The sequence below is a fragment of the Conger conger genome, chromosome 3 (genome assembly GCF_963514075.1).
Source record: "Conger conger chromosome 3, fConCon1.1, whole genome shotgun sequence".
Classification (NCBI taxonomy): Eukaryota; Metazoa; Chordata; class Actinopteri; order Anguilliformes; family Congridae; genus Conger; species Conger conger.
The window spans coordinates 41,580,768-41,600,644 of record NC_083762.1 but is presented as its reverse complement, the minus strand read 5'-3'; the positions used below and the strand labels follow the sequence as shown (position 1 = coordinate 41,600,644).

The 19,877-nt window shown below is 37.7% G+C and overlaps 1 protein-coding gene across 9 annotated transcripts in view; it reads left to right on the top strand.

The window, feature by feature from the left end:
* The first annotated feature begins 1,864 nt into the window (after positions 1–1,864).
* Positions 1,865–19,877, top strand: part of LOC133123816 (titin-like) — a 195,261-nt gene continuing 177,248 nt past the window's right edge. For all 9 annotated transcript variants that reach the window (XM_061234420.1, XM_061234419.1, XM_061234416.1 and 6 more), the window contains exons 1-8: positions 1,865–2,074; positions 4,944–5,044; positions 11,495–11,698; positions 12,141–12,428; positions 12,655–12,731; positions 12,811–13,031; positions 13,239–13,509; positions 19,742–19,807. In XM_061234420.1, coding sequence (XP_061090404.1) covers positions 4,957–5,044; positions 11,495–11,698; positions 12,141–12,428; positions 12,655–12,731; positions 12,811–13,031; positions 13,239–13,509; positions 19,742–19,807 — 1,215 coding nt within the window. In that variant the 5' untranslated portion in view covers positions 1,865–2,074; positions 4,944–4,956. The remainder of the gene's footprint in view (positions 2,075–4,943; positions 5,045–11,494; positions 11,699–12,140; positions 12,429–12,654; positions 12,732–12,810; positions 13,032–13,238; positions 13,510–19,741; positions 19,808–19,877) is intronic.

Sequence of the window (19,877 nt, the reverse complement as noted above, 5' to 3'; positions counted from 1 at the left end):
AAAAAAGCGTTTTAAACATTATAAACATGAGACCGCTATTTTCAGCAACGTTATTGCGTGCAGTCGTCATGAGATGACATGGACGGGCTAATAAGCAGCCAGTCTCCCTGTCTGTCCAAAGTGGAAGGCAAGCACTCAATTTGGGAAAACATATCGGATACAGTAAAGCAAGTGCGGGCAATAAGCTCTGGGACTCCATCAAACCACAACTCCAAATGGAGTACACTTAGAATTGTGGTGAATCTTCCTCGGAATGGCCGGTTTTTCCAAGAGGAACAACTTGTCCAGGAAATTATCAAATATCTCAAAAGAACATACACCAAACTGCAGGCCCCTCTAGCCTAAGCAAAGGGGGATTCATGGGAGAGTAGCAAGGGGCATTTGACAGTAAGAACATCATACCACTTGTGAAATGTGATAGTGTGATGGTGTGGGGATGCTTTGCTGTCATGGGACCTGGACGACTCACAATTATTGAAGGAACAATTCATTCTGCTCTGTGTAGGAGAATTATCTTTCCATGAGCTGACGCTGAAACATAATTGGGTAATGCAGCAAGATGATGATACAGAACACAAAAGCAAGTCCACACCTGAATGGTTAAAAATAAATAAAATAAAAGTTTCAGAGTAAACCCAATAGAGATGCTGTGGCAGGATCTGAAACACGCAATCCATGCTAAAAAACCTACCAATTTCTCTGAATAAAAAAAAAAATCCTCAACAATGTTGTGAAAGATTATAGGCAGCATTTGGTTGCAGTTAATTCTGCTAAAGGTAGTTCTGTATAAGGGGGCAATTATGTTTCACATGGATGATATGGGTGTTGGATAACTTTGTAATAAATTTAATATTTTTTTTAAATGTGTTTTGTGTTTACTCAGTTTTATATTGTCTAACAGTATGACTAATAATAATAATAATAATAATAATAGAGGAAATCAGGAATGCGGCAAAGACAGCACTGGGTCAGGAATATTGATTCATTTTTGCAGTAAATGCTAAGTGTAATAAAAATAAAAAAAATTAAAAAAAATGTTTTGATTGCACTGGGCCAAACCATCAATGACCTAACGCTTAGCCAGTGCTCATTTTAAACCATTAATTGTGGATAGGAGATAAAATTGGGACATTAAGGATGTCATTTTACAAATGATCCAAATAATGTGGACAATATACAAAAACATGTTTGGTCAGTACTAAAACAAAAATAAAATGGAAAAAAGATAGTTAATACTGTTTTTGACATTGATAACATAAAGTTGATACCTTGTCCTTCAAATTGTTTGACTTCATTTGGGGAAGTTAGTAAATTAGTGTTGATTTCATATTTATACATTATGCTCCTTTATGCTGAAAGTTGACATGGCAAAACCACCAGTTGATATAGGTAGGTGGTTTAGTGGCAAGCCAGTGATTTTATTTTTCCATTTTGAGTGAATGTGAAAATGCACCTCCACAAAACCGTTATTTGTATTGACCACACATTTTCTGAGTGGTCAGTGCAGTCCATTTTATGCAATTGGTTTTGTCCTGAATTTGAGTGACAAGGACAGTCACTCTCTCCTGTTGGTAAAGCAGAATTGAATGGAGTTCCCTGCTTTCATTTTAGCATAGCAGAGCAATATATTTAACAGTGCTGTAGTATAAAGAGTGCCTGCATTACAGATTGTTTCAGTTTTTAAATCCTAAATTTTTTAAGGGGTAATTAGTGAGTGTGGGGAAGCATAAAATGGCTTCTCACTCCCATGATTCCTTTGAGGTGCTGACCAATGGGGAGTGGCTATGCACTGATGATGCTGTTTCGTCCAGGGGTATATAAAGTAAAAGAACAAGGTTTGCACTTCTGAGTAGTTGGAGCATTCCCAGCCTTGCCTCGGGTGTAGGGATTGCAAGGGAAAAGCAAAACTACACGGCTAACACTCTGTGTAGTTTTGTTTTTTGTTTTTGTTCTTTTGAGGCTTAACTGTTCTCACATTTGGATTTTCTGAAACAATCTGGATAAGGAGATTGTGACTGAAGATATAAAACTTCTGGGCTCAGTCCCTTGTTTTTAGGCACTCTTGTGAATACAAGTAAGTACATTTTCCTCATAAAGCATTGTGATGATAAATTCAACTGTATAATATACAACATATATGTATGTTGTATGTTGAATTTCTCATATTAACTCATATTGTAAAGATGGTTTTATGCAATGCCAAATGTTCAGTGTTGTCTGTAGAAAGTTGTTTTGCAAAAATCAGCACAAATATTGTAGTTTTAAAGACAGTAGTGAATTAGAGCTTTTTCTTTTTCAAGGTTAGTATTCAGTGGAATGATTTGAGAAAAGCCAAGAATAGCTCCTGATAGCATTAGAGTGGTGTCCCAGCTGCACTGTGATGTCTTTTTAAGGGAATCAGCAGTAGGGATATCAGTTGCACCTACAGCTATGTGCCACATGGTGACTGTCAATCAAGCTTGGGACAGATTATTTTTAGAGTCAAACCATTTCTGTCACAGATTCCAGTTCTTAGTCATGGGAAGTTTATGCAGTTAGGAAGTATTTTTTTGGTTTTATTACGAAATAATTTTCTTCAATTTCATAATTGTGTTTATATTAACATTCAATGTAAACTGTAAGTGTTACTTCTTTAACAAGTCTTCTGATAAAGTGGTGAACTAAATCTGAGGTTATATTTGGCTGTGAATTCACTCAGATGATATCATATTTTCTTCTTCCAATGGTTTTTCGTTTGTGTGACTTTTAACCTCCCTCTATGTATTGAACATACTATATGCATAATTTTAGCTATTTCATCTGCATAGATGCATGTGGATGGAAAATAAGCATGCTCTCAACCAATTATTTTCCATACAGTTACTATCTTCAATATGTAGTCTTGACTCAAATAGTAGTTCTGAACAGTATAATAAAGAGTGAATAATATGGTACCATAACTATTTTAAGTTGCATCTATGTGTATGGCTTGTCAACAAAAAAATGGGTTATGTGATAAAAAGCTTGGTGTGGGAATATCTACCATCAACAGGCTAAGAATTCAATTCACTATTGTTGAAAAATCAGAAGATGCAACTCTCAGTTCTTCAAATTTACTTTTGGTGATTTATTAACTTTGCTGATCGCGCCAGATGATTGGTTTTCAATATGGCCACCAGATCTGCTGCAATTTTGCAATCTTACTTCATTCAAGTATATACAAACTTATTTAAAATAAACTTGTTTGAATGGTTGGAAGAAAAAAAAGATGTTCAGTTGTAATTTCAAATTAGTCTGATTGGCCCAATATGCCTTTTTACAATGAAAGAAATTACCATTTATTTAGGAATGATTGCTCTCACAATCTGTTAATGCTGTTTTGCTCATATGCTTATGCAGAGGCAGTGGCCATATTGTGAACTTCTGTCATCCTTTTTCTTGATTTGTCTCTTTAAAAAAATGTCTTTCCTTGTTTACATGATAATATTGCACTGAAAAGGGTGCATTGAGAAGCACATTTCTGCTTGTTTGTGTTTTTCTTTATCATTCTGGGTGACATTTAGCTCTGCCCATTAAAAACATCCATGTGTGTTTTTGTTCAGTTATATGGGTTCTAATGCAATGGTAGTGGAATGGAAAATGGAAAATCAATATGGAAGGCTATTTATTCAATTATTATTTTCATATTCAGTGTAGATTATAGTTAATCAAACACTAGTTGCTGTTACCTTAAATGAAAAACAACAAACAAATTAAATCATTATTATGGAATTATTTAAAACCATTATGGTCTTAAGGAACTCTGAATGCGGTGGGGGGGATTGATTTTGGCAAGACACACTTTTATCTATCTCTTGTCTTTTAATTAAAGCAGTTCTGCAAAGAAGAGAGAGCTAAAACACTCAATGTGTGGTCATGATCATAATATGATTCGGTTGATGTGTAATCAGAATTATGTTTTTTAATGTATTTATCTAATGCAGTTATTTTGTTTTTGTGAAATGTTGTGAATAAGTGAATAATATGGCTGTTTAATACCAATTCCCAAGGGAATTCTGTTCCCAAGGGAGGTGTGTTTCTATTGCTTATTTTCTTAACATGCATAAGATTTGTGTAAATCTTGGAATTCCTTTAATATTATACAACATTTATAAAGCAAGGTATTTAATCTGTATAATCTGTATAGGAAAAATACAAATGCAATGCCAAAGTAAAAATTGCCAAAGTACGATTGATATCACCTCAGTGCATTTTGATGTATGCTAATCTGTTAATTTGGATCGGCAGATGGTTTAGCACTAAGGACATTTACATAACACATAGAGATGTCTTGCCTTTCATTGAAATGCAGATTATTCACAAAGGAGGCTCAATTGCTTCCTCAAATACATTACAAGACTTATTACTTGAGCAAAATAATGGGAGAACTATTGTTTATATTTAATTATAAAACGGATTAGTTTTAATTTAATTTTTTAATGAGAAATGCCTGACAAATGTTGCCATTTGTCAGTTTTTCCTGGCCAGTGGAACAGTAGGTGATATCTGTGGGTTGGATAGGCTGTATGCTGTTGGATGAGCTGTTTGCTATTGATTGACGACTCCCAGTTGCTGCTGCTACGTCTGTGAGGTGTCAGTCACTGCTGGGACAGGGGGGTTTGCCCTGACACCCAGACCCCATGGTGCCACTGGTCTCTCAAGTGTCAGGCTGGAGAGGACCAGGTGCTCTGGGGTTAAATGTGATGTTAAAAGTGATGAATCAGTTTCTCTCTTTTCTAAATACCTAAAAATAACACACTGTTATCAAGTCTATACAGATACTAAAAACCCACATGTTAATTTGTGATGCAATCAATGCACACATGCATGTATGTTATTGTTGAGTGACTGATGTTAATATGTGTTTGTGTGTGTGTACAACAGATGGATAATGTTGTTTGTACTCTGTCTCTCTTCTTCCCCAGGGTGCCTACCACCATGTCACAGGCGCCAACGTTTATACAGCCGCTGCAAAGCGTTGTGGCACTTGAGGGTAGTGCTGCAACGTTTGAGGCTCAAGTTAGTGGTAAGGAGGCAACCTTTCCCCACCTATTCTTAGGCCATTTGCCATGCTCGCATTCCTTTGATGATCCTTAACATTTATAAAAGTACAGTGTGAAATTAGCCCGCTGTTTGTTTTTTTCCATTATTTTTGTTAAATGCATAATTGTAATGTAATCTAAGGGATCATATCAATTATTACAAATGAACAGAGATTTGAAAAATGATTCACTGAAATAATCATGAAAAGAATTGGAGTAGAATAGTATAAATAAAAGTAGAAGACCAGAATGGCAACAGTTTCTCACAGTTACAGAGTAGTTACATGTCAGAGGATGTCACAAGTCATTGGTCTCTATAGTTTACTGGGCTATAACACTGCCCTTGTTTGACACTATATCCACAAAATATAAACCACCTGCTGTTGATGGTCATGATTTTGAATTGCCAAATGTGTTTTCAACTGAAACTTTTGCCATATCAACAGCCAAAATTGTTTATTTGGAGATGATACTGAACTGTGTGTCACAAGATCTAAATTGGCTGCCAACCCTTGGGCCTGTATCATGAAGCAGCCATGTATCATGGGTTAACCAGCTAACTTTGGGTTTAGTCCTGAGTTTCTGGTATCACAAAAGGTACTCTCTTTTGATGAGACTAAATCACGATGGTGACTTACGCTACAGAGTGAAACTGTTCTGGAGCACTTTTTATTCAGGCTAAAGCCACCTTCACACAGTCTCCAACTTCAGCATCCGACAGTTACAATCTGCCCTCTAGTGGTCGTTGTAGGACATCCATTTATATATGCGCTGTATCAAGTCATAGTTCAGCACGTTTTCTTATAGAAATGAACTTAGCTAGGCTACTTAAAATTGAACAATGCATAAACTTGTTTTCAATGTTAAATGTGTGATCTAGCTAGCTACTTGCCTATCTAAATATATATTTACAACTGTAAAATATTGGGTATGTGGGTGTATTTGGGTGTATGTGGGTGTATTTTTCCCTGGAATAGACAAGTTAAAACACAAAAACAGTTTTGCTACCTATAGTTTGCATTGCTTAGTAAGTATGGATGTTTTAAAACAAGAGTAGGCCAACTTACATGCTATGTCGTTAACGATTACACATTTTATTCTGTTAGGCTACAGCTTGACTAATCTCTGCTAATCGACCATGTAAATAGGCCTAACAATAGCTGCCTAGGTAATGGTGACGATCAGAATCATATTGCATATTAAATAAACACTGAGTCAAACTCACCTGTCCCATAAAAGTTTTTTGTTACCTAGTTACACAAATGTATTTTTGGTGATATCATCTTCATGTTATCATTGTCACTAGCTAGCCTCCTGCTAGAAATGCATTGAATTGAATCACTATTGAAATGCCTGGCTTCCGGGCATGCCATATTGAAAATGTGTGAGCGAACTTAGTAGCTTACTGCTTCAATGCAGGAGTTAACTAGCTAAATATAAGGCATATAGCTATATATTTGCACCTAAAAGGGGAAAATTGACATGTGGAATGGAATACATGTTTTTAGCCTATTATGCACAACAACATCTATCATCTATTTTGACAAATACCCAACCCCCATCAACAAGACACATTCCATAATTTCACATGCTATTTATTATTCATAAACCGGCTGGCTCATTATTTATGAGCATACTGAATGATAATAACATATTTTCTAAATGTATTTAGATGCTCAATAGATATATATTAAATGGGCTCACGTCACTGAAAATGCCCTCTATTGTGTTGTCAACGGTGTTTTCATGGTCTTCCTCATAAATATTCAGTCAGACGAGAGATACTTTGGAACTACTCCATTTTGACGTTGACATGGCAAAATAATCTTTTTGTGGAAAAATGTAAACCTTTTTTGGCATAAAATCTCAAGAACTCTTTTTGCTGAAGTGCGACAGACTGCATGCATATTTCAAATTCTACAGTTTCGTTACACAGACAAACAAATGGTGTATGGTTTTATGCAAGCCTAACTAATTATACAGTGTTGATAGCGTAGTCATCACTTCAATAATATGCCCATAGTCTGTTCTTTGAGGAGCTGAATTTATACTAAATTTTCATACACACGGATGGGGGTAACACATTTTCTCTGCAACTACATTACAAATATTGCTCAGAGATGGTTGTACTTGGGCTCAATGTGTTTGAGAGAGCCTATACAAAACGTTGATAATAGCATTTCTACATACAAGTACTTTTGTAGAAGTATAGAACTATTGTCACTAAAGTAATGGCATCTTGAAATAGGTTATACAAATATAACCGTGAGTTTTAACGCTTTCAAACGGCATATCCTGTTACCATAGTGATTGCAAATTGCATATTGGAAAAAATGAATAAATGCAAAAAAACCCTCACCAGCCGATGAGACTTAAGGGCTTAATGATCAAATCAACCAAAGTCTTAGACTTTTCAAATAAAAATATTTCCCAAGAAAACAGGTTTTACAATTATTGGCACCCCTGGTTCAATTCATGGGATGATGACAGCCATGAGTATTTTCCTAGAATTTGTGATAAGATTCCAGGACACATTTGGATGGAATTTTCTTTCCCATTCCTCCATGCGGAACCTTTCAGAATTATTGATATCCTTGGGTTTGCACTTATGGATCCCCCTCTCCAGTTCAGACCGCAGGTTTCTAATGGGATTTAAGTCTGGAGACTAAGATGGTCATTGCAGAACATGGATGTTATTTTCATTGAACTATTTCTGTGTGGATTTTGATCCTTGTCCTGCTGGACAATCTAGTTACAACCAAGTCTCATCTTCCTAGCAGAGAAAATCAAACAATTCTGGTGCATTGTTCAATTAATTGTGCCATTGATCTTAAATAGTGCCTCTGGACCATTGGCAGCATGTTTTACATGTTTTATTACAGTGCCAAGACATATGTTTACCTGTTTATGAATTTTTATACCCATTACTAGTCTTGTGACAGTCAATAACCATCAGTCTCTTCTGAATTGAGAGTTCTTTGGCTTTCCCCGTGGTCATTGATGGAAAATTGATTTTGCATACTCATTTTATACTCTAACAGGACTCCACAATTTGAGATCTGTAATAAAAAAATCACATGTGCTTAAAGTGCACATTGTCAGATATTAATAAAGGGCATTTTTATACATTTTGGTTTCACCATGTAGAAATTACATAAGTGTTTAAACATAGTCCCGACATTTTAGGGCACCATAATATTTGGGACACAGCAATGTTATGTAAATGAAAGTGGTCATGTTTCATATTTTCTTGCATGTCCTTTGCATGCAATGACTGCTTGAAGTCTGCAATTCATGGACACCACCAGTTTCTGGGTGTCTTCTCTGGTGATGCTCTGCCAGGCCTGTATTGCAGCCATCTTTAGTTCATGCTTGTTTCAGGGGGCTAGTCCTTTGAGTTTTTTCTTCAGCATGTGAAAGGCATGCTCAACTTGGTTCAGATCGGGTGATTGACTTGGACAATTTTTTAGCTTTGAAAAACTTCTTTGTTGCTTTAGCTGTATGTTTGGGATCATTGTCTTGCTGTAGAATGAACCACCAGCCAGTGAATTTTGAGGCATTTGCTTGAACTTGAGCAGATAGTGTCTATACACTTCAGAATTCATTTTGCCACGATCAGCAGTTATATCATTAAGGAAGATAACTGAACCAGTACCTTGGGCAGCCATAACACCCCCACCACCAGATGAGGTGGTATGATCTTGGGAAGTTCCTTCTCTCCTCCATACTTTCCATCACTCTGATAAAAGTTCATCTTCATCTCATCTGTCCACAAGACCTTTTTCCAGAACGGTGGTTGCTCTTTTAAGTACTTCTGAGCAAACCTTAACCTGGCAATCCTGTTTTTGTGGCTGTCCAGTCGTTTGGATCTTGCAGTGTGGCCTTCTGTGGACAGTGGTCATTGATTAATCCACACCTGACTCCTGAAGAGTGTTTCTGATTTGTCGTACAGGTGTTTGGGGATTTTTCTTTATTATCGAGAGAATTCTTCTGTCATCAGCTGGAGGTCTTCCTTGGTCTGCCAGTCCCTTTGTGATTACTAAGCTCACCAGTGCTCTCTTTCTTCTTAATTATGTACCAATCAGTCGATTTTGGTAAACCTAAAGTTTGGCAGATGTCTCTAACTGATTTATTTCTGCTTCTCAGTCTCATAAAGGCTTCTTTGACTTTCATTGGCACAACTTTAGTCCTCATGTTGATAGACAGCCACCCTCTTTATCAACATGACTGTCATGACTTGCCTAGGTCGAATCTGAACCCCACTATTACCACGTACTGTCACTTATGGTTATGGTATATGGTTGGCTAACAAAGACATCTGGTTCAAAAACAGTTCTCATGGTCTGTGGGCACGACCATGATGAAGTCACCCAGAAATGCGAAAAGTTTCAGCTGAAACGTAATTGTTGTATACTTTGCCGGGCGAGTGGAGGAGGGCAGAGTTTTACTAAGTCCACAAAGATTTGTTTCCAGGGCGCAGAGTGGAGGAGGGTGGTCGTGGAGTAAAGGAATATTAATTTTCCGAATAATGGGAGGCACCACCGTTCTTTCAGATTTTTCTTTTCCTAGCCTATCCCGATGGGTGGAGCTAGGGTCAAATAAGGGATTGGAATGCGCCGACTGCTCCTCTTGTATGACATACAATAGCTTATTGTGCAGATAGCGTATCCTGTTTGTGCTGGCCCCCTAGCGGTGATGACACCAGTATATTTCCACATTTGAAATGCAGCATTTGATGGGATTCAATGCATGTCTTCATAATCAGTATTTATTTTTCTTTCATCAAGAATGCAACATTTCTATGCGCCAGCGTTTGCTTGCAGTTCATACCTGTATCCAGCTACGTCCCTATACCATTGTCTACAAATCAGCTATGTATGTGCCTAGCTGTGGTAGTGGAGGAGCTGTTTATGTGAATTAGAGAGAGTGAATGAAGTGATTTTATTTCATTCACTTTGCTCAAGGCTAAGATGTGACAGTCGACATGTAGACAGCTAGCTAAGTATTAACTTTATTTTATGAAGTATTACCATTATTTGTGCTATGAGTGAATTTCAGTCGCAGTAGCTATGTAAAATATAACTTTTTTGGTAAGGGCTACCATTTTTATTTTTGATTTGCAAAGTGATGCATTTTATTGCTTGTATTTTATCTCATTCCTTGTGGCTAAAAGGTAGGATGAACCGTATTATGTTTGCAGCATCATAATAAAATGCTTCATATGTATTTATTTTTAGATAGATAGGTTTTTGGGCCCATATACTGTATGCATCCACCCCCCAAAAAAGACGGAAATTCCCTAATGTAATGAATGGAAACATGATTTCTATCAGTGAGAACACAGTATTTGTTGAAAGAACCTGATTTTCTCTTGATTTACAGTAATACACATTTTATCCATTGTGGATAGTTTGGAGAGAAGGGACACCAGGATACACTGTTCACAAATTACCTTGTAGAATCAATAATTCTCAGTAGTTTTACATATTCCTCAAAAAATGTGGTGGAGTGTGAATCAGGAAATGTAAACTATGACCTGTTTTAGATGTTAGCCTTTTCCGGGTAAGCAGACTTTGTTGTTGCAACATCTGTGCGATGTAAACAAAGTGGCTGGGACGTTGGTGTTCAATGTATTCCGCATTGATGTCATGACAACATAACACAAGTGAGCAAACGATGTAAATATGTATTTCCGATGAATCCATCAGACGTCGGGATTACTCTGTTTCCCAAACGCGAATTTAGATTTGATTTGTGAATCTAGCATTGAATCGTCTCGGATTACTGCACACACCCACTCTGCTATAAATGGCAGATGAATTGCACACCAAAAACAGAATCATAGCCTATTCCTTGTAATAGACGAAGGGAGGCTCGGCTCTGCCATTTGTGGAATCGCAAGTCGAAATTGACGAAAATATGGAGCCCCTAAAATAAAATGTAAAAAAAAATTTTTTTTTAAACATCTGGGTCCTGAGCTTGAGGATGGCATAGTATAGTATAGACTTCTAATTGGAGATGAATGTATCTTTATTTATATCATCTTCATATTTTCATGTAGCATTTTTCAATCATGTGTAAGATAAAGGCTTCCACGAAACGTCCCATTGTATCCATGATTCATGAATATTTTATGGTCCAGTGTACAAGTATTACTATAAAACGATTTTAGCAGAAATCATAAATTTCAAACATTAGGTCATGAAAGATAAAGAATGCAGTTCAGGTTGTTTGACAGTATTCTCTTGGGTGATAGCATATGGTATTAATCAGTGAATTTACCTATTCATAATTTTAATACAATCGGTCTGAAGACCTGTTCATGCAGTAAAATTTTACCAATTTTACAATGGGGTAAAATTATACATTTTCCTTTCAAGTCTAAAAGAAAGATAGTGCTATCTGACCTATTATATGCTGTATTTTACACACAGGCGCCCCAGTTCCTGAGGTGAGCTGGTTTCGTGATGGCCAGGTTCTTTCTGCTGCCGCTCTGCCCGGTGCACAGATCTCGTTCAGCGATGGCCGCGCTGTACTGACGATCCCTGCCGTGACAGCCGCGCACAGTGGAAGATTTTCCGTACGAGCCACCAATGGAGCTGGACAAGCCACTAGCACTGCCGAACTACTTGTTACAGGTGAGAAGGATATTACGATAAAATAAGTTAAATAAGTAAAATAAGTTAAATTCAATGTCATGTTTTTCTATAGCTCATAATGTCAATAGATTTGTTGACACTAGGGGAAAATATTTTTCTTTCGACATTGACATTTTTGAGGGAATATTGTATTTTTTTCAGAATTTCAAAAGGACATTATTGCAGTTGAAAATATATTTGATATCTCTCTGTCTCAGATCAAGTACAGATGTGTCATACCATTTGTAATGTTACTATTCATTTGCGAGATTTGTTTTATGCTATCAACACATTATTAACATTAACAAATGTAAACTGACTTGAATTAATTGTATGAATAATGCAGTGTGGCAATCCCTTTGTTCAGGGTGGTATATCAAACAAAATGTGATTTATGAACTGATTAACTGAGACTGACACATTTTCAATGTATTTTTTTCAGCTGAAACTGCGGCACCCAACTTTATTCAGAGACTACAGAGTATGATTGTGAGACAAGGAAGCCAAGTGAGACTGGATGTTCGTGTGACAGGAATCCCTACACCTGCGGTGAAGTTCTACAGGGAGGGAGCTGAAATTCAGAGCTCCACTGACTTTCAGATTGTTCAAGAAGGTGACCTCTACAGTTTGCTGATTGCTGAAGCCTTCCCTGAAGATTCTGGAACGTACTCCGTTAATGCCACAAACAGCAGTGGACGTGCTACATCTACAGCTGAATTGCTTGTTCAAGGTGAATGTTATGATTGTTTTAAACTTTTACAGAGGAATAATCACTAATTATATTGTTGTTAATATAATTACACAATTCTCATTAGTTTATGCACAATTAAAAACAAACTATGAAAATGTTGGGGCTTCATTTTCATTTTCAAATGGTATTATTTAAATGCACATTAATACTAAAGAAATGTTATTTTTAAGTGATCTTTATCAATTATTTATTGTATGATATTCAGGTGAAGAAGTAGCAGTACCTGCTAAAAAGACAAAGACTGCACAGATTTCTCAAGCTCACCAGACCAGAGTTGAAAAGGTAATATTGTTCAATGAAATGTATATATTACCGGGTGCATACAAAGAAACATGTTAATCAATTTTTGTCTCATTTACAGAGAGTGGAAACTCGTTTTCAGACTACCACTTCAGAAAAAATGGAAATGCATATGGAAGGAGGTGCAGTTATGCAACAGCTGCCTCACAAACCACCCCCACGTGTTCCCCTAAAACCAACGTCCAAGTCCCCACCATCTTTAATTTCCAAAGTTACAGCCACACGCCATCAGTCGCCTTCTCCTGTGAGGCATGTGAAGGGCCCAACTCCAACTCCTGTCAGGTAAACCACTGCTCTGTGGCTGTGCTGTGCAGACAGAAATGTGTTTATATTTCTCAATATGGCGCCTCATGTCACACTAATATAATTGTATTGCTGTGGCATAATTGCACAATTGTAAAAATAATACTGAAAATAAAGTATTATTACAAAGTGTTGAATGCTTACTCCCAGTCTCAATAACAATCCCCGATTTGTTTTCTTCCACAGGTCTGTATCTCCCTTGACAATGAGATTGTCAGTGTCTCCTATCAGACCTGTCAAGTCCCCAGTCATGACCCGTAAGCAGGTCACCCTGGGCCAAGATGTTCTCCCACCATGGAAGCAGGAGGACTATACAGAAGCCAGTTTCACCCGTATGACCACTGGTGCCACCCAAGTCCAGACTGCTGCGACTCACATACACATGGAACAGTGTTATGAAGGCACTTTTGGGATGCATCAAAAAGCAACTGGAGGTTTAGGAGTTTCCATTAAAGAGGTAAGAGAACCATTCACAATCCATTGCCACCTAGTGGCATATACAGTGTGCGATATGTGCAAGTATGACAGTCCTCAGATCATCACTCCTTGAAGTGGCCTTCTTATTTTGGTCAACAACTGTATGTCTTTATTACTTTACTCCCCAGTAAACAATAGACATTTTCCTTAATTCATTGGTAAATGATTTGTTGCTCAGGACTGTAGATCTTAAACTGACTAATTTGTAATAGGACCAACATGAAAGTGATAAAACAGATGCAGTCGCTACTGTAGTAGCTGCAGTGGACCAGGCCCGAGGCCACACACCCGCCTCTGGTATCACAGAGAGGACCAGCACAGAAACAAGCATCACTACCATGCCCTTAGAGCACATCCAGATGCAGGTAGTTCAGGTAGTCCACTTTCCCATCTAGTCACCCATCTCATAGTCCCATGGGTTTATCCATTTTACTTCACACTATACATGATGGTCCACCACACATGTGCTTTGTTTGTTTTTTGTTTTTTTCACAGCATTCATTTCCCATGCATTGTACCCGTCAACCATATTTACTATATTTTACATTTTTCTGAATGAATCATAGATATGCAGTGAGCTCCATAATTTTTGGTACAAAGATATTTCTCTTGATTTAGCTCAGTACATTTTGGTTTAAGCACGCACAAATTTATATTTTTTTATATTATATGCATTTATCCCCCCCCCCCCCCCCCCATTTGATTACAAGTCTAATATTGTTGAGTACAGAGCCAAATCTAGAAAAAAATATTTATTTGTTTCAAACATTCTACAGCTCACTGCATATGATTTGGTTTTCCTGTCTTCTCACTGTCTTTTCCCATCCTCTGCCACCATGGTGTTAATTTCCATTTATGGTCTGATCTATCATTCAGTTTCTTTTTATTTCAGCAGCATGCTTAATTTGAAGGTGCCTGTGTGAAAATGTTCATTGATTGCAAGCAATGAGGATAACAACTCCTCTCCTCTGTTAATGTAGGCATGGATGTGTGGGTATCTGTGAGCAGGGTTCTTCAGAACTGCGCAGTGGATCTTTGGTTGTGTTTGTGTTCCGATGCTTAATCAGACAATATGCTGCTTCTTGGTCTATTAAGTTCATGACAACAGATTTCTGACCTAGCATAATTACACAAGCAGAATAAGTTGTATAAAGAAATGTCATTTTGAAACAGCAATTGGTTAACAACAGCTCACTTGTAATATACAGTGCAGTCCATAAGGATTTGGACAGTGACACATTTTTGGTTGTTTTGGCTCTGTACTCCTGCACATTGAATTTGAAATGAAAATATGACTGCAAAGTTAAATTGCATACTTTTAGCTTTAGTTTGAGGGTTTTTGGTTGAACAATGTTGGAATAGCCATACAATTTCACCCCCAATTTTACAGGACCAAAAGTACTTGGACAATTGCCGGCTGAAATGTTTCTTGAATATGTGTGTTATGTTTCATCCTTAGTTCATACATAAAGGAGCTAGCAAAAGGTATAGAGTTGATTCTAGGAGTGCATCTGCATTTGTTGAGTTGGTTATTGTTGTCTCTCAACATGAGGACCAAAGAAGTGTAGTAGTAGTAGAATGGCAGTAAATCATGTTATTTTTAGGTTTAAAAATCTAATAAAATCAATCACAGACATAGCCAAAAAATGCAAGAATTCACTGAAGCAGGAACTCCTGGCAAACCAAGAATGGAATGACCAGTTTACAGTTGACAAAAAACATTCATTAAAACACCTTATTTATGAAAGGTTTACACTTCACAAATACTTATGGACTGCACTGTATTCCAGTAATGCTAATATTAGATAAAAGACTGAAAATTCTTACAAAGCAAAGCTACAGTAGCTGTAATGTTAGCACAGACCTAACTTTAGCTGGCATTGCATTGTTGTAGCTAACTTGCATCTCTGAATATCAACTTTTAATATTCACCAGCTAACAATTGCTGTAAGTGTAATATTGCTGAGTGAAAAAAAGTTGGCAAGCAACCTAGGTAATGCATGTATATGGAAGTAGTATGTGCTCATTACCTTCTTTTCCCTGATATGGCAGCTGATGTGAGATGAAAATGTTTTTTTTAATAACTTAATTCTTTACCCCACTTATTTTGCATCAAGTATCAAAACATTAAATTACACCATTCTCATGTAATCTCAGTCAAACAAGTATCGCCTACCTGTTTCAATTTTTGGCAAACTGTACACCTGTAATCACAACAATGCTCGTATTATAGCGCCACACATCTCAGTCTTGATAGACAGTGACACACTGTCATAGATTCATGTTCCCTATTAAGGAATATGCCCAGCCCAAACAACCTAGCAGAGAAAAAAATATTTTTATTTTCCTTTGTCTCATATTGTTCTTAGACTACCAATTCCATAATAAATTAACTGCATTTTCTTACCAAAGAGTACACCGGACATCGAGAAAACGACCGTGGTGTCTACAGTGGTTGCTGTTGTTGACCAGGCCAGAGAGAGAGAGCCCGTCAGCACTGTGGCTGAACACAGAGTAATGGAAAGCTCCACAGCCATAGAAACACAGATGATTCAGGAGCAGGTAGCTGGAGATAACACACTTGTGTTTACCCATATTCATTCACTTTACCAGCACTTTATCACCAACACTTTTTATCCTCTAGGATCCAATGTCACCCTGTAGAAATTCTACCTGTTCCTTGCAGAGCATGCATTAAAAGGCATGTGATAGCTTGCATCAGCCTGATAGAAACTACTCAAACTTAATACTGTTATACTTGGTCTCACCGATAAATGGGTTTCAGGCATATTTTAAAGTCATATATTTGCAGACAGTATGAACAGTCATGAATGATATGCCATCTGAATACAAATGCTGCTTGTTGTCTCCAGGGTGAGGGTGGGAAAAAGGCAGAGGCAGTGGCTACAGTGCTAGCCGCTGTTGACCAAGCACGAATTCGAATGCCTGTGCATGAAGAGGGTGGTCATGCTGAAGAGCGGTCCATACAGCATACCTTAGTACAGCAGTCTGTGACTGTACAGGCTCCAAAGCAACAAGTCACCACTGAGATGGTCAAAATTCGAATGCCTGTGCATGAAGAGGGTGGTCATGCTGAAGAGCGGTCCATACAGCATGCCTTAGTACAGCAGTCTGTGACTGTACAGGCTCCAAAGCAACAAGTCACCACTGAGATGGTCAAAATTCGAATGCCTGTGCATGAAGAGGGTGGTCATGCTGAAGAGCGGTCCATACAGCATGCCTTAGTACAGCAGTCTGTGACTGTACAGGCTCCAAAGCAACAAGTCATCGCTGAGATGGTGAAAACTGAGACTGTGCAAATACCTACTGTCCAAATCTCTTCCACTGAAAAGAGTGCTGAGTTTGCTCAGGTTTGATATCTTTTCATTTAGAATAAAATGGTTTCACTTAATAGAGCATCCTGCCATTTTATAAAATCTCATACGGTTATCATCATTCAACTTGTACTCTATTGGTTGCTTTAGATTGAAGGAAGTAAAGAAACCATCACCCATGTGGACACTGCGCTTGCACCTTCCCCAATTCCACATTTCACAGTTTCAAAAGTTACTGTTCCTAAACCTGACCATAGCTATGAGGTAAGCAAGGAAAATATCAGGCAAACAGTGAAACATAGATACTTCAAGTGCACTATATAGAAATTACTGCATAAAAGATCAAATTTACCTTATACATTTTAAGAAAGAAATGTGTGTGCTCCTGAGTAGCTTTGTAAGAAAAGGCTCTCAGGGCTCGGTCATCACTAGTTTGGGCCTAATCAGCTTTATCATTAGCCTTCACAGTGGCACAGTTATTTAAGTTAACCAGTATTCATTGGGGCACAGCTGCATTATTTTGGCTAATATGCAAATTATTAGTTGTCATCAGTGAGCAGTGTAGTGCAGACCATAAGTATTTGGATAGTGGTACAATATCTGTTCTTTTGGCACATTGGATTTGAAATGAAACAATGAATGGCTCCGGTGTGGATACAGCATATAGGTCCTATGTGGCACATACGTAATTTATCTAGCCTAGCAGAAGTAAACAACAAACTATGTGTAGAACACACAACACACATACTACAGTTACACACTGATTTACAAAATATTGATAAATGAGGCCCACAGACAGTCCTTAACCCACAGACAATGATTCCCAATTTACACCTCTTTCTGACTTTCATTGGCACAACTGACAAACGCCAATAACAAACTCCAAAGGCAATCAAAAGCCTTGAATCCCTCGCTACTTAAAGCTTTCTTATACCTGCACTAAGGAAACGATATACACTTGAGTAATCATAAACAGCTCAGAAGCCAACTGTCCAATTACATTTGGTGCCCTAAACTGGAGGGACTATGTATAAAAAGGATGTAATTCATCCTTGGAATATCGGATATGGGTGTAAAGATGACAGTCTGCATTTTACCCTCATTGCTTCACTATGATCCATTCAAATCAAATACGTTGGAGTAAAGAGCCAAAACAACATAAATTGTACCACTGTCCAAATACCTTTAGACTGCACTGTACCTGTCCTCTGATTGGTACAGTATGATTTGTTCAATAATATGAAAACCAGTTTCTGGCTCATCGGTTACTATCTTGGAAAAGCCTAAACACCTGTAATGTTCCTTACATGTGTGCAGGTGGGCAAGCAAACTAATATTTTTAATTGTGAAGTAGGATAGGGAGGAAAAAAACAAACAAAAAGTAAATTTGTCTGAAAAGATTCTCCCTTTGTTTTGTTGGGAATAGTGATAGTGATAGTTTGGCAGCCATACAACACACCACAATCGAGGTTGATGGCAACAAATGCCGGGTGCTCTTTCAGTGAGAAGAGGCTGTTTTAGGCTGATTTCAAAGACCAAAGTATAAGTTCCTGATTGCCTGACATACAACTTTTTCCTCTCAAGTCATGTTCACTAAGATACATAGAGCTTCACCTAATTATTAAACTTTTACAATAATTTTTTGCTGTGATGTGATTCTGTGATGTGATCGCCTTGCTAAACTGAGGCTCGTTTCACAAAATCTGTGAGATGTGATAGATTTTTCCTGCTCTTTTTGGAGAAATGTCCTAAATAGCCCTAATTTAAAAATGAACTTGACGTAGACATAAGCAGCATATACTTTCAAAATATGTTTATGTAGCCTACTTTTTGTCGGGGGACAAAAAAATAAGGGCATGTCCCTGTTAGTGAGTGACCTAAGATTTCTGTCAAGAAGGTTGCATAAACAAAATATGTCATGCCGTGGAAATCTTAAATCGTTAATTATTTAATTAACTCATTCATTAACATAAGTATCTAAAGAGTGGGCCACGGGCGTGATCACAGAAGATTCCTTCTGGAACCTGCCCGCTTCAGCACTATCAGAAGAAATGCCATATTCGCAACTGTTCTGCGAGGGGTCTGTGTCATTGCAGTTTTATCAGGGATGCATTTTCGTGAAACACATTTTGATAAGATATTGCGATCTGCGAATGAAAATCCTCGCAAATCCCTTTTGTGAAACGAGCCCCAGATCCACATAACACTCATGACATACTAATTTTTATCATTCTCATCATCACATGGCTTAAAAAACAATAAAGCCATACAATGAGGAATGCTGTGTAGAGATTCACTTTTTGTTCTTGGGTTGGTCAGGTTTCAATAGCAGGTTCTGCAATTGCTACACTGCATAAAGAGTTATCCTCTACCTCTGCTGGTCAAAAGATCATCAGGCCCGTCAAGCCTCCTTCTCATAAGATTGTGGAGACAAGAGAAATGCCTGAGCCGGTCTCATCCCCCTTTAAAGACACCCCTGAAAGATATCAGACATATTTTGGAACCCAGTTACAGAAAGATATAGGCACTTCTTTTACAGGGGGTATGGAGCAGAAGTATGATCTATGGGAGCAACAGGTTTGTAGCCCAGGTTTCTTCCTCTTACTAGTCACTCTAACACTGTGTGGATTCCTACATTACTGGCCTCTAACTGTTCCTTCCTCGCAGTTGGTTTGTAAGCCACTTTCCTCCTGGACCTGACCCTGCTAGATTGCAGCAACATCCCCTACCTTCTTATCATCTGCAGCTGTGATCCTATTTTTTGTTTTTTTCCACTTAACTCAACTTTCCCACCCTTCCCCCATTCCAATACAATGGTCTTATATATGTTTATTTTTATTCTGTATCATTGACATGGTTTTCATATGCTTTTCATAGGTTGTAGAGACTGCTACAATTCCTTCAGCTGCAGAAGTTGCTGTGGTGCCACCCACCCTCATTGCTGTAAGTATTATTTGTAGACATCATAGATTGTATTTTATTTTCATTATTCTGAAGAGAATTGACACCCAGA